This window comes from Ananas comosus, linkage group 7 (assembly GCF_001540865.1).
Source record: "Ananas comosus cultivar F153 linkage group 7, ASM154086v1, whole genome shotgun sequence".
Lineage (NCBI taxonomy): Eukaryota > Viridiplantae > Streptophyta > Magnoliopsida > Poales > Bromeliaceae > Ananas > Ananas comosus.
Window position 1 is genome coordinate 12,783,936 of NC_033627.1, and position 13,988 is coordinate 12,797,923.

A 13,988-nucleotide genomic window follows, 5' to 3' on the forward strand; every position below is an offset into this window, starting at 1 on the left:
AGAACAACTTCACCCGCTCCGTTTCGGTGAAATAAACATACCCTAAGTCAAGAACCAATTTCTGTGTGTTGTCTCGTGCTGAGAAGTATGTACATTCGCAGGCGAAAGCATCTCTCTATAAGTCGATATGGTTTTCACTAATGTAGTTCGTAGTAGGGGTGTCAACAAGCCGAACACAAGCGAGCTGGGGCTGGCTCGTGTTCGGCTCGTTTATAAACAAGCCGAACATGAGCCGGCTCGTTAAAGTATCGACCCGAAAAGTTCAACTCGATAATAGCTCACGAGCTGGCCAACGAACAATAAGTTAAAAAAATTATATTAGATATATATAAACAATAAAAGCTAAAATACATAAAACTTTCCTGTCAAAACCCGATTTTTCACTTTCCTCACCTGTCATTTAAAAACCTACACTTTGCCCCTTTATAAAATGAAAAATAAAAAATAATCACTTCACCCCCTGCCGTTAGTAATCCATTAGGGTTCCATTTATAAAATATTATTTTTTTTATGCCAAAAATGCACTCAGCCTTCTCTCCTGTGAACATGATGAGGGGTAAAATGATGAGAGGCTAAATGGTCATTTTATCATCACAGTTCACACCGTACTCCCCTGTGAACATTTTTTATTTTACAAGGGGACAAAGTGTAGGTTTTTAAATGACATGGGAGAAAGTGAAAAATTAGGTTTTGACAGAAGGATTTTCTGTAATTTAGCCAAAAATAAATTTATAAAATCTTATCGATTCGACTTTGATCTAATAATTGAAACTTTACATATAAATGAGTCTTTTTATAATTGAGCTGGTCTTTATTATTATTATTTTTTGCTAAAAATCAAATAATAAAAATATATATTATATATATAATTATTTATTTATATATAAATATAAATTAAATAAATTATATAAATATAAAATATATGTATTCGAGCTGTTATCGAGCCGAACACGAACGAGCNTGAGCCCAACACGAGTTGGCTCGCGAACAGCGAGCTGAATTGCCACCCCTAGTTCATAGTACATAAAATAATAATGTTGCGATTTCTCTTACTTTGGCCAAAATGTAATAACTGAAAGAAACCAACCAACCAACCATCGATTTATCCGAAATGAAAATCTAATCAAAGTCAAAATGATAATTTGAAAAATGAAATATACGAAAATATTGGGGCAAAGTGAGAGCCAAACAAGCACTTAACAGTTCCAAATGAAAAATTATATTCTTCTAGAAATGATTTCAGATTGCGCTGCATATTCAACAGCATAGTTTAGAAAAACAAAAGGAAACTCATGTCTCAAGCAATAGTAGTACACTAACAAACCAATCGAAAGTTACCACTAAGCCGACGGATAACTCGTGAACGGATCGTTGAAGACTTTTAGGTTACCAGGCCGCGAGAATACCATCTACAAATATCAGTAACACAATTGTTACGAAACATACGAAATGTAAGAAACACTGAGCAAATTGTTCGGAAATTAAACTTTGAGATGCATTTTAGCTGGAAAAAAGCATTGATCAGAAAATGCAAAGAAGCATAGACTTGTTTCAGATGTTTACCTGATAGTCGGCCAGTGTGCGGGATTTAAAACCGGCCGCACAGTAAATAAAGTAGTACTCCCACATTCGGATAAACTTTTCATCGAATCCCAGAGAGAGAATTTTTCTGAAAACCAAGACAAAAAGTTTAGATCAAAAAGCCTCAATGTAGAACTTCAGATGACCTGTCGACGAACTGTTAGTTTCTTTCTCATATACCTTGTTATTTTACCGAAAGATGTTGTGAATTTTGTTTTTTCTTCATTTGTTATCGTCTCTTAATTTCTGCTTAAATTTCTAATCTGCTGGAACTACTGATAGTGTTCGAATTGAAACTCTAGTTTTATATAAGCTCTCATGATGGTTATCTAGTTAGGAAAGATGATCATAAACATCTAAAATAAGAAAAGGGATGCGTACTGTTTATTTGCCAGCAAATTGCTCCTCCAGCATTGCAATGTCTGATAATAATGAATGCCAATATTTTCCAGGTGCTCAACACTACATTAGAGAAAAACTACAATGAACTTACATAAATAGAGATGAAGGTAAGATTAATTCAACTGGATCATTTTTGAATTACACCTCCTAAACTTGTTTTGATTTAACTCATTTCTTTCAGTTTCATTGGTAATTGCAGTAAAATTAACACAGCTCTGGCAGTTTTAATGTTAACTAAAAATTGGGCAGAACCATTAATAAAACAAGATCTCTGATTCTCTGACAGAACTTAAGTCGAAACGAGCAAAAGTTGAGATAATTAGCAACAGTTGAGAATAAAAAGAACAAGAAAAATAAGTTTGTGGCCCTAGTTGCAAAGGCACTAGCTGAGGGGCACTTTTAACAGAAATCAATAGATATTGCACCATAAGTTTATTACCATAATCTAGAAGTGGCGGCCATTGCTGATGTTATTCTACTCAAAGAAGGAAGACATCCTCCAGGGAAAATGTATTCCTTTATGAAGTCAGAGCTTCTCCTGTACTCGTCGTATCTTTCTTCTGGTATTGACATGAACTGCATTCATTGCAACCAAAATATATAATTTTCTAAATAAACTAACCAAAATGTTTAATAAGTAATTAGATGATTGTTAATAGGCACCTGGAGGATTAATATGCCATCTTCAGCGAGAACAGATTCACAACAGCCAAAAAATTCCTCCATGTATTCATGGCCGACTCCTTCAATCATCCCACTGAACAATAGTATCATCATCACAATTATAGTGCGTATGCAAATAAGTATGACAGAGTCACTGGAAATTGAGTTAACAATACCATGATATAATCCTGTCATATTTGTGTGATTTTGGGAGTTGGCGGTAATCGCATAACAAGAACGTAATGCGGTCCTGGAAACAGATTAAAATGAGTAACATAAACTGAAGAAAGAGAATTCGTTTAAAATTTATTGTTCATATTGCGCAGTATTTTAGTTGCTGAATTGAGTTTCAAGTGAGTTAAAGTAGAAAAAAGGGACCTGTAAACCAGCTTCTTTCACTTTTTTTGTAGCATACTTAAGTTGTTGTTCAGACAAGGTGATTCCTGTGTATTTGCAACTGGTGCGCTTCGCGACTTCTATTGCTAGGCTTCCCCATCCACAACCAATGTCGAGAACTTCCTGCTTGCCATCGATTCTAGCCTTGATTTTTCAGAGGACGAATAACATTGTAAGAACACAAGAAAAGAAAATGTTAACAAAAAAAAAGAAAAAAAGAAAGAAAGAGATTAAGCTACTACTTTGAAAAACTTTTACCTTTTCAATAAGGAGATGTAATTTCCGTAACTGCGCAACTTTTAAGTCCTCTTTCTTTGTCTGTAAATTTTAAATTCAGAGTGATTTTCAGATCCTTTGTGTATGAAGATAAACGGTGAGGGGATGCTAATAAAGTTACAGTAATGAACCTTAAAAATTGCACAAGAGTATGTCATCGTCTCGTCCAAAAAGAGAGAGAACAAATCATTGCTCTATACATACAAAAACAAAAATATAAGGTAGCGAATAGTTCCTTAACTGATCAACACAGAAGATTAGTCAGCATCATTTGGTTTAAACTTTAAACAACAATAGCCATACTAATTACTATAACAAGAGTGTGCTTCGCGAAAACTGAATAAAGATCGATCATATAAAGTACACTAAAAATTAACTCCAATGCTAACCAGATCATAGTGGCGAGATATGTTTCGACGAGCTTGCGTTACAGTATTCTGCCTCAAAATGTGCCGGAAAAAGTATCCGGCAGATGCGGGTCCAGCTGTCAGAAGTAACGGCGTCCACCAACCCCTATCCATTATAGAAGTAAATAAAAGCTAGTAAGGAAATGCTTTTGATTTGGAGATGTGAATGGATATGTACATTAAACTAGCATTAAACATACCTCTTAATAATTGCGGTGTTAGAAGTACTCCTCAGATCCCTGTTAGCAATCAGAATCTGCAGCAGAAGTGTGACAAATAATACGAACTTAAACATATGAATCAAGTTGGCTTGAAATTAAGATCACTGAATCTGTTTTCTTACCAGAAAAAAATCCAGGAGGCCTTCTTGCTCATTAACGAAGGAAATATAACCATTTATATATGCATCTGCGAACCCCAAATCAACTTCTGTCGCAATCTAGACTCAGGAAAAAGAAAACAAAAGAAAAAGAATACGAGTTAATCAATAAACTATACCAGAACCCTGAAGGAAGTCATGTAGAATGGCAAAAATGATTGACAGTAATTAGAAGAACCTTCCAGTAGAACAAGGGATCGCGTATTCTCAAAACAGATTTTAAGGAACATTTCTCATTGGTTTGTCCAAAACTGAAGATAGTGCCTCCTTCTTCCAGCAGCCTGCATTTCAAAGCAACGCAAGATGAATTTAACGTAGACGTAGGACACCGCATTGTACAACGACGAATGTCATGTAGTCTGGAACATAATGAAAATGGCATAAGCTACATATCTTTCACGAAAGCGAAAATTTGACCATGACTTTGCTAAAGAAGATTCACTATTTTGTTAGAGCCCGTCAGGTATTGATGCCCATAGGTCATAGGTAAACAATGGAGTTGGAGCGAAAGCATATAGGAGTATGCTTGTACCGAGGACTAAGCCTAGAACATCCCACAATAGAGTGCGTGATATCATTGTTTCGTAAGAAGCGAGAACACATACGGGTATATATTTACCATATATGTTGGACTGTCTAAGACTATATAAGCAAGCATAACTACAAGACACAAATAGGACAATAAGTTTTGCATAAGACACAGTATCTGATCAAGAAATCATGTAACTTACGTTAAATTACCAATAGAGATAAACCGATCAAGAAATCTTGTAACTAGAAATCTTGCGCCTCTTTCCATCAACGAAGGTGCAAAATGTTTTGGGTTCTCCAAAAGAGCACACTCTTTTCCGAGTAGCCCAGATGCAGCAGCTAGTCCAGCCTACAAGATATCCCAAAATTTCAGTAGTGATCCCCTATTCGTCAGAAGAACATGCATAACTAGGCAGATACAAAAGTATGAACTTTCATAAGAAACTATAAACTTTGTGAAGTATAATACTGAAATCATGATAGATATTTGCTGACGTAAGTAGAATTGAAATTTATTTGGTTCTAATCTGACCTTTAGTCCATCCTCGTGGAAACCGTGACCTATAAATATTTCACACAAATGGATATCATACTTCAAATTAAGAAACTGTTATTAAACTATTTATACTAAATTTTCAAATTAATACCAGTGAAATTTACCTTGATATGCTCCGCAAAACCATATTCCTCTTTTGCCTTGAATTTGATTAAGCTCAAGAGAAGCTTTTGAGGCTGCTACTGATGGAACAGAATGTCCAGTGCGCCATTTAAGTAAGGTGTGATCTGGAACGCGAGGAGGATTCAGGGTCACAAGAAAGGGGAGACCGGTTGAGCCAAGATTCTACAGAAACATATGGCAATGTTGATTGATAACCCATTTCATACATGTTGTTCAAGAAGTCAATTTACTTACAATCCTCTTATACAAAGACAACCTCCTTTCATAATTTGGATGATTGCTCAGCTTAAGATTAGACAATTTCATAAGAAATTGTACATTAGAAGGGTATATTAAATAGAGAATTTTGCAGGGATATATGTATGCAAAATCTCAAAGAAGTTTTGCATAGAGAATACGACATGCCTGAAGCACATTCAGCCAATATGTGACACAAACACCATTTTGTGTGGTTCCGAGAAAATTCAGAGCACTCCATGCTGATAGATTTTGCGGCATTAGAGTTTTGTCGTGATGAAGATATATGTCACTGCACATTAAGAAACACAACAAAAGTTTCAATGAATATGTTGTACTGAAATATAACTCATCAGATGATATAGAACTTCTAAAGGGGATCAAATAACTACCTCAATATGATGTCTAAAATTTCTACAAGAAAAGGCGACCAAAAATACCTGTTTACAAACTGAAATGCACCGAGTATTCTTATTTCGTCGTATGTTGCTTGAGTTCCCAAAATCTTTATAGCATCTGGTGCATGTATACAGATTACGCAACTGTCGTATATCTCATCCGAATGGTCTATCGTCAGCACATGACAACCTGTCAAAAACTCTTTTTTCAGTAAGGACGATGGGCGCAAATTTCTAAAAACATAGCCTTCAAAATGATAGAGCAAAATGAAAAAATACTTGTTGCATTACTTATTTAATTCTAGTTATTACATTGATGATGACAAACTTAGAGACCACAAACTGTTCTCCATTTTGCAGCCATTGAAATTTTTAATGATGTATTCAACATTTTTTCGAGTAAGCGCTAACTAAAATTTTCTAGAGAGATCGCGCACCTCCGTCAATACTTGTGACTGACTCAACTGCACAACTGGTTCTAATTTGACAGCCCATTCTTTTCAGCTCTTCTCTCATCTGTAAATTCACATAAATGTCACTAAAAGCATAGCATCTGAAAAGAAAGGGAAAAAGAAGGAAAATTAATACTAGATTAACAAAGATCACTACTCTACTATGAGTAGACAAAGCTTGTTTACCTTATTCACATAAGATTGTGATCGGCATTTGACGGTAAGCCATTGCGAATGGCCAAAAAGCTAAAACATATTGAAAGGCAAATAAGAGCAACCATCAATTGATAATGGCGAAGAATCGGCTAAAGCTTATCTAAAGGAAATATTGCATAAAAAGTCATAAAGAAGAATATAATCTTGTCCCATATCACCTAGTAGAAAGCATAATTAAAGGCAAAATACCTGAAGAAAATGATAATTACGACAAAACGAAAGCACGGCAAAAGCCGAGAAGCTCATCACTCCTTCCAAAGGACACGGCCATATACAAGCGCAGATCGGAATCTGCAAAGTTTCAAGATTTCTAAATTAGCACAGGGCATAAGCTTTCTGAAAGACTTGAGGATGATAATTGATTAAATGCAGAGAAAAAAAATCTCACAAGATAAGCTTTCTGAAATAATTGAGAGTATCCATGCGATGTAATGAATTGCTCCAAAGTCTCGTCGCGATCGAGATCAGGATTGTTCTCATGCTCCTCAAGGTACCTTTCAAAGAAACAACATATGTCTCAGTTCCGAATGCCGAGTAGAAACCGCAAAATCAAAAAATAAAGAGCAAATGCATGTATTGAACTGTTTCCTTCACTTTTCCAAACATTCAACTGCTCTTATACAGTTATAATCGGTCAATGAGAGCAAATGCAAGCATGTAACTACACTGGTACGTAAAATTAACAGCAAATGATCACTGAACAAAGTAAGAAAAGACTCACTTGAGAACATCCTCCTTGAACTTGATAATCTCTTTGAGCATTCTCCAGAAGTGAGGATTGAATGCATTGCTTTTCTGAGCAAACAAGCCGGAGAAGCCGCTTCGGCTCCCCCATTCACAGCCTTTGCCACCATCCAAGCTCACAGAGAAGGACATGTCTGACCTCTCCATCTCAACACCCAAACTCTCAAACAATTCCATCATGTTGGGGTATGTTACCTGCATATATATGCATGAGAACATGTAGTTTGGAAACATGCAGTATCACGTGAAACATTCGCTGTACTCTAAGAACTTAATCTGATAGAGAATGATGTTTAAATATTTTTATATTTAATACTTTTCCTCACGTCTGAGCTCGAGACTTTTTGTAGGTCCATGACATGGACTTGAATTTAATAGAAGGAAATTAATAATATTAGGACCCTAACATGACTCGAACTTAGAATCTCCTGCTCTAATACCAGGTGAAACAATTGCTGTACTCTAAAAGCTTAAGACGATAGAAAACGATGTTTAAATATTTTTATACTTAATATATTAGACCGGATTATAAAAAGATGATCGTTGATATCTGAAAACTTAAGCTGCTACAAAATAGTATTTTTGATACTTATATTCAGTACTCTTCCTCATATGTAGCCTCACGTCTTTCTGATTGGCCCACATTAAATAATGTGAACTAATCATTTATCTCTACGTACAAGCTTGGACCATTAGAGAAATTATATTTTTAGTATTTAAATTTAACAAAATAAGAACTCGTCTCCTATCAAGTACAAAGACAAATGATTCCCCAGGTTACTTGTAAGTCAAGTGCTTATTTGGCCGGACTTTTCTGCTCTATGTTTGGTATATGTTCCCCTTCAAACATTATAAATTTAATTATTTTTAATTATTTTTTATAAATAAAATTGAAATACTTAGTGGCTGGTAGTGAGGAAGGCCACTTTGAGCTTCACTCAAGTTCAATTCGAGCTCGGGCACATTTCGATATTACTTAATCTAATTTCGATCAAAGCGGTTTGCGGAGTTAGTCGTCTTTGACGAAAATGGAGATGGTTGACGTGCTAAAATTCTTATATAAACAACACTTTTATGAAAACTCCCGTTGAACTAAACGATACATATTAAAAATACATGGAAAACAGATGGGGTTTATTTGGAGGTAAAAATATATAAAACTTGCTCGAACTATAGACCATTTGAATTCGACTGACTATTCAATTTTTAAAAATTTTAATTTTAAAAGAAAATTCTTCTAATTTGTCTAAGGTAAGTCATTTGATTGGTTCTTCCACTGCAAAATTTAAGGCAACTGCTCATTAATAAATTTATAACTGCATAAATAACATAAAATATGCTACTTAAGTCGGTCTACGATACTTTGACTTCAAAAATTTATCTTCCAGCTTTGACCATTTGGACCATTAATATTTGAGTTGAACTTATCATCCAACTGTTCAATTTTATTTGATTTGAGCCGGTCTACGATACTTTGACTTTAAATTTAAGTTAATTGCTAACATCAGTAAAAATATTGTTGCGAGAAGTACATAAAATATGCTAAACAACCGACATATTCAAATCAAATTCAAAATACTGCTGATCAACTCAAATTACACAGATTGACAAATCGGTTAGTAAAATAAAATTTCAAAAAAAATTAAATAGCCCACTCAAAATAATTAATAATTTTAAAAACATTTGTATGTTTTTACGTGACCTACTACTACAACCTAGTCCTACAAATAGTGTCATGTGTGCTTCCAAAAAGGTTAAAACGACCACATGAATGTTGTGTACGAAGATGGTCCTGTGGACCTAGGGATGTAAAACGGGCCGGGCCGCACGTGGGCCACCCGGCCTGACACAGCCTTGGGCCGGGCTACAGCATGGCACGAATACTGTAGTACTATTGCCTGGCCAGCCCGGTCCAATCCTCTGGGCCGTGCTGGGCCCATCCCTTTGGCCGAACAGTTCGGCACGGCACGGGCATAGCCCGAGACAGGCCTAGGCCGTGCCGAAGTGAGGAGAGGGGGGTGGCTCGACACAGCACGGCCTACTTGGGCCGAGCCAGCTAGGCCGGCACGGTCCGGACCCTAAGGCCCGAGGCAAGTTACTGCCCGCTTGGACCAAAGAATTTTGGTCTATTGGACCAAAAACCCATCTTACTTTTTTTTCAAAAAAATAATATAATTTTTTTTTATTTTTTTAAAAACTAAATATTTATTTTATTATAATTTTTTTATAAATTTTTAATAATTTTATCAAAATATAAATTTATTATTTATATTTTAAATTTTATACTAAAAATGTTTAAAAAAATTTTAAAAATAAATATTTTAAAAGGCCGGTTCGAAGCACGGCTCGTGCCTTCCAGGCCGAAGGGCCGTGCTGGGCCATAGGCTAGGCAGCTTGGGCCCAGCACGGCATGACCCCAAAATGAAGTTGGGTCGGGCCAACCCCTAGCCCGTTTCGGCCTGGCTAATGTGGGCTGTGCCGGCCGGGCACGGCCCGCATTACACCTTCATATATATATATAATATATATATATATATATATATAATATATATATATGAAGAGAGGAAATAAAAAATTATATATATATTTTATATTTTTATTATATAGTGTTCAGTATGATAATTATTATTATTATAATATATGATATATGGAATATTAAAAAAAATATATAATTTTTATTATTTTTTTACTTTTTTCCTTCAAACCAAACAATTGTGCGGAAAACTACTTTTCATTTTCTACCAACCAAATACTAAATAGCGAAAATTTTTTTCTATCACAAAAATTTTTCCACAAAAGTATTTTCATTTTACGTAGAATCAAACAACTTAAAAGTTTCGTGCTATTAATAATATAGTAACAGACGCTAAGTATATATATATTAATATATATAATAGGAAGAGAGAGAGAGAGAGAGAGAGAGAGTCCGGCTATGGTGCTTGTACAAGCCAAGCAGTTGGTGCTTATAAATTTTTCACCGTTAGATTTATGTCTTTGATCATTTTTATTCGTTAGATTATAGCTATTCAACAACCACCCAGTCAACCCTGGGGGACCCAAATCATCCTAACACACATCCCTTAATCCAAGGGCCAAAAACTAAAGCATCAATGACTTGATACTTTAAAAGTTAGGAGCTTAAGTGTGGGTCGGCGCACCCTAGCCCGTTCGGCTTGCTAATGTGGGGGCTGTGTTCGGCTTCGCGGCACGGCCCGCATTTACACCGCTATATATATATATCATATAATATATATATATTATATAAATATATATATATAATATTGAGAGAGCAGGAGAATAAAAAATTATTATATATTCTTTATATTCTTTAATTAATGTTAGTGTTACAGTATGAAATTATTATATATTAATTAATATATGATATAGATATTAAAAAAAAATTAATTTTTATTTAATTGTTACTTATTTTTCCTTCCAACAAACAATTGTGACCGGAAAACTACTTTTCCATTTTCCAGACAATACTAAATAGCGCTAAAATTTGTTTCATCACTAAAAATTTTTTCCCAAAAAGTATTTTTCACAATTTTACGTAGAAGTTCAAACAATTAAAAGTTTTCTGTGACTATTAATAAGATATAGTTAACAGCGCTAAGTAATAATATATACTATATATAGTAAGAGAGAAGAAGACGGAGAGATGAGACGAGACGAGAGACGAGAGCAGGCAGTCCGGCTATGGGCTGGTGGGATTGTACAAGCACCAAGCGTTCGGTGCCTTATAAATTTTTCACCGTTAGATTATGTCTTTGATCATTTTTATTCGTATAGATTTATACTATTCAACAACACCATGTCACCCTGTGAGACCGACCCAAATCATCTACACACATCCTTTATCAAGTTGCGCCAAAAAACTTAACAGCATCAATGACTTGATACTTTTAAAAGTTATAGGAGCTCTTCTCTCTCTCTTCTCTCTCTCTCTACTTTCTCTCTCTCTCTCTCTCTCTCTCGTATACTAATATATAATATATAGATATATTGTTCTGAGTATATGGCTCTTTGTATTTATAAGAATTTACTCACCGCTCTAGAATTTATCATCTGATCATTTTTCTTGTCTAAATCAATATTCAATTAACACCTCACTCAATCATGGAATCATATTATCCTAACCACACATTACTTCAACTCAGAATGACTTCGAAAACTTACCGAGTACAAAGGAATCTATAGTCATGAAGAATATAATTAACTACTCGGCCTATATATAAAGATGCGACTACTTATATATATTTTTTTTTTTAAGAGATAAGATTTAGCATGCTATCCTCTTCATATTTTTTAATAGAAAATAAAATCTAGGGCTTGATGTTTGGTTCCGACCTGTAACTATGGCAAAAAAAATTTTGGTAAAAAAAAATTTTACAGTCAGTTTTATGTTTGGTTTTTAATTTAATATTATAAATAAATTTATATATATTTATAAATAAACATTAGTATAATAATATATTTTATAAAAAATAAATAAAATAAAATTATATAAGATATACTATATAATAAATATATATATTATACTAGCGAGTCCGGCTACTATACTATTATGAGTACGATCGCCCTCGCTACTATAAGTTGTTTTCGATGATAGAGCTTCGATCGACGATCACCCACGGTTAAACGGTTATTTACGAGATTAAAACTCTAGAAAGCAAATTTATAATTTTCGAACATCATTTACTTACGATCAAGAGGTCAGCAAATTTCGACAATTTTTACGGCCGGCGTACGGAGATACTTTGCTTAGTTTTAACGGTGTGTAAAAGAATCGGAAATTTGTGTATTTTTGATAGAATTATTCACTACATAGAATAAATATCAATAATCTGATCTTGAATTGAAGATTCCGATCATCTTTTTAGTACGCTCGCTTCAGATTTGACGTTAATTTTTATGCCATTGATGGACGTTATTCATGATTATCGAAATTTACGAATTTATTTTTTCTAAAAATTGGTCTAATACTTAGATCATATTGTACGGGAGTGATCGTCGATTCGGAAGCCGTCCATCATTGAAAACAATTATGAGGACCGAAGCGTCTCCAATACTCATAATATAGGTATGCTATATATATATATATATTATAATATATATATATATATATATATATATATATATATATATATATATATATATATTATAATTAAAAAGGGAGAGAGAGCTAGGTTCACTGCTCTCTCTCTCTCTCTCTCTCTCGGTCCACGAGGTGAAGAACACCTCGTGGATCGCGTACAAAAGGCAGCACATCAGCCACGCCATGTGAGCCCCGTGTTTTTCACTATAGCTTTTCGTTTTCCGCTTCGTCGGAGCGAAAAACAAAAACGCTAGTTTTCTGCATTTTCGTAAAAAAAAATTTTTGAGAAAATTTTTTTACACAAAACCAAACAATGGAAAAAAATTTTCAACTGAAAAAAATTTTCGGACTGCTTTTACATGGATCCAAACACGTCCTTAGCTGAAAATGTGAATCACCTAGGATTTAAATTTGGGACCTCGGGTACCAACCACGAAACCTTTTAGCACTTGCGCCGGGGACAGTCTGTACTATATATAAAATTTTCCCTTGAGGGATTGATGGACCAACCCGATTGAAGAGCATGAAGCCAAGGTCGACGTCGACGCTGTCGACGGCGACGGTCTTCGCGTGGCCGCCCAAGAAATCCTCCTTCTCGTAAACCACGACCTCCGCGCCGGCCTTGGCAAGCGCATACGCCGCAGCCATTCCGCTTATCCCCGCCCCGACCACCGCCACCCGCTGCCGCCGCCGCATTCTCTCTCTCTCTCTCTCTCTCTCTCTCTCTCTCACACACACACACTCAAAAGAGAGAGAAAAAAAAAAAAGAGTAACAAACAACTAAAAACAGACCAGCTAAACAACTAGATGAATGTTTTAGAAAATGGAGACTAATAGAAAGAGATCTATAAAAGAAAAAATTTTGAAAAAAAAAAAGTTTGTAGTGGAGAGAGAGGGGGTTTTGAGAGAGAGGCAACGTGATAGGAGAGGAAGCTGCCCCTTCCCGGGCTCTTGGGCGTTTTAAATTTAAAAGGAAAAAAAATCATTAATTGTTAGCAGAAATAAATAAATAAATAAATATGTATTAACCCAACCCTACAATAATAATAACAATAATAATAATAATAATAATAATAATAATTGTATTAATGTTACAACCAGTGAATGCACTAATGCGTTGCTATTGGTCGGTTCCATAAAAATAAATAAATAAATAAAAATAAAAAATAAAAAAAAAGATTTAAAGGAAAAAGAAAAGAATATAAATAAAAGAAATTGAAGAATAAGCAGTAGTTGTTACAGTAAAAATATAAGAATAAAAATATAAGAATGATAAAAAATATTATAAAAATAATAAATTATGTTTATAGTAGTAGTAAAAATTGAGGTTTAAAATATCATATATCTCATAATTCGAGTCAAAAACTGCGATTAATAAAGTTTTGGAGATTAAAGTATTACGTTCCTCATACTTTAAGTAAGAAAATGTAACACATTGAATTTCGAGGACTATAATGCTGTCAAGGGTACATCTTATAATTTGAAAGCGAAAATTATTATTATTCCAGATGAAGACAAAGTTGAGTATT

At 34.5% G+C, this 13,988-nt stretch overlaps 1 protein-coding gene across 1 annotated transcript; it reads right to left on the reverse strand.

The window, feature by feature from the left end:
* Positions 1,197-13,169, reverse strand: LOC109713480. Its single transcript, XM_020237583.1, has 24 exons — positions 12,970-13,169; positions 7,339-7,556; positions 7,006-7,111; positions 6,807-6,908; positions 6,588-6,647; positions 6,387-6,465; positions 5,992-6,139; positions 5,720-5,843; positions 5,296-5,476; positions 5,168-5,196; positions 4,836-4,984; positions 4,283-4,385; positions 4,069-4,164; positions 3,926-3,981; positions 3,708-3,831; positions 3,450-3,512; positions 3,301-3,360; positions 3,025-3,186; positions 2,823-2,896; positions 2,647-2,740; positions 2,423-2,559; positions 1,963-2,043; positions 1,564-1,669; positions 1,197-1,409 (listed from the first exon to the last, which is right to left on the reverse strand). Exons 1-24 carry the CDS (start codon positions 13,153-13,155, stop codon positions 1,341-1,343), a joined length of 2,607 nt encoding a protein of 868 aa, XP_020093172.1. The 5' UTR covers positions 13,156-13,169; the 3' UTR covers positions 1,197-1,340.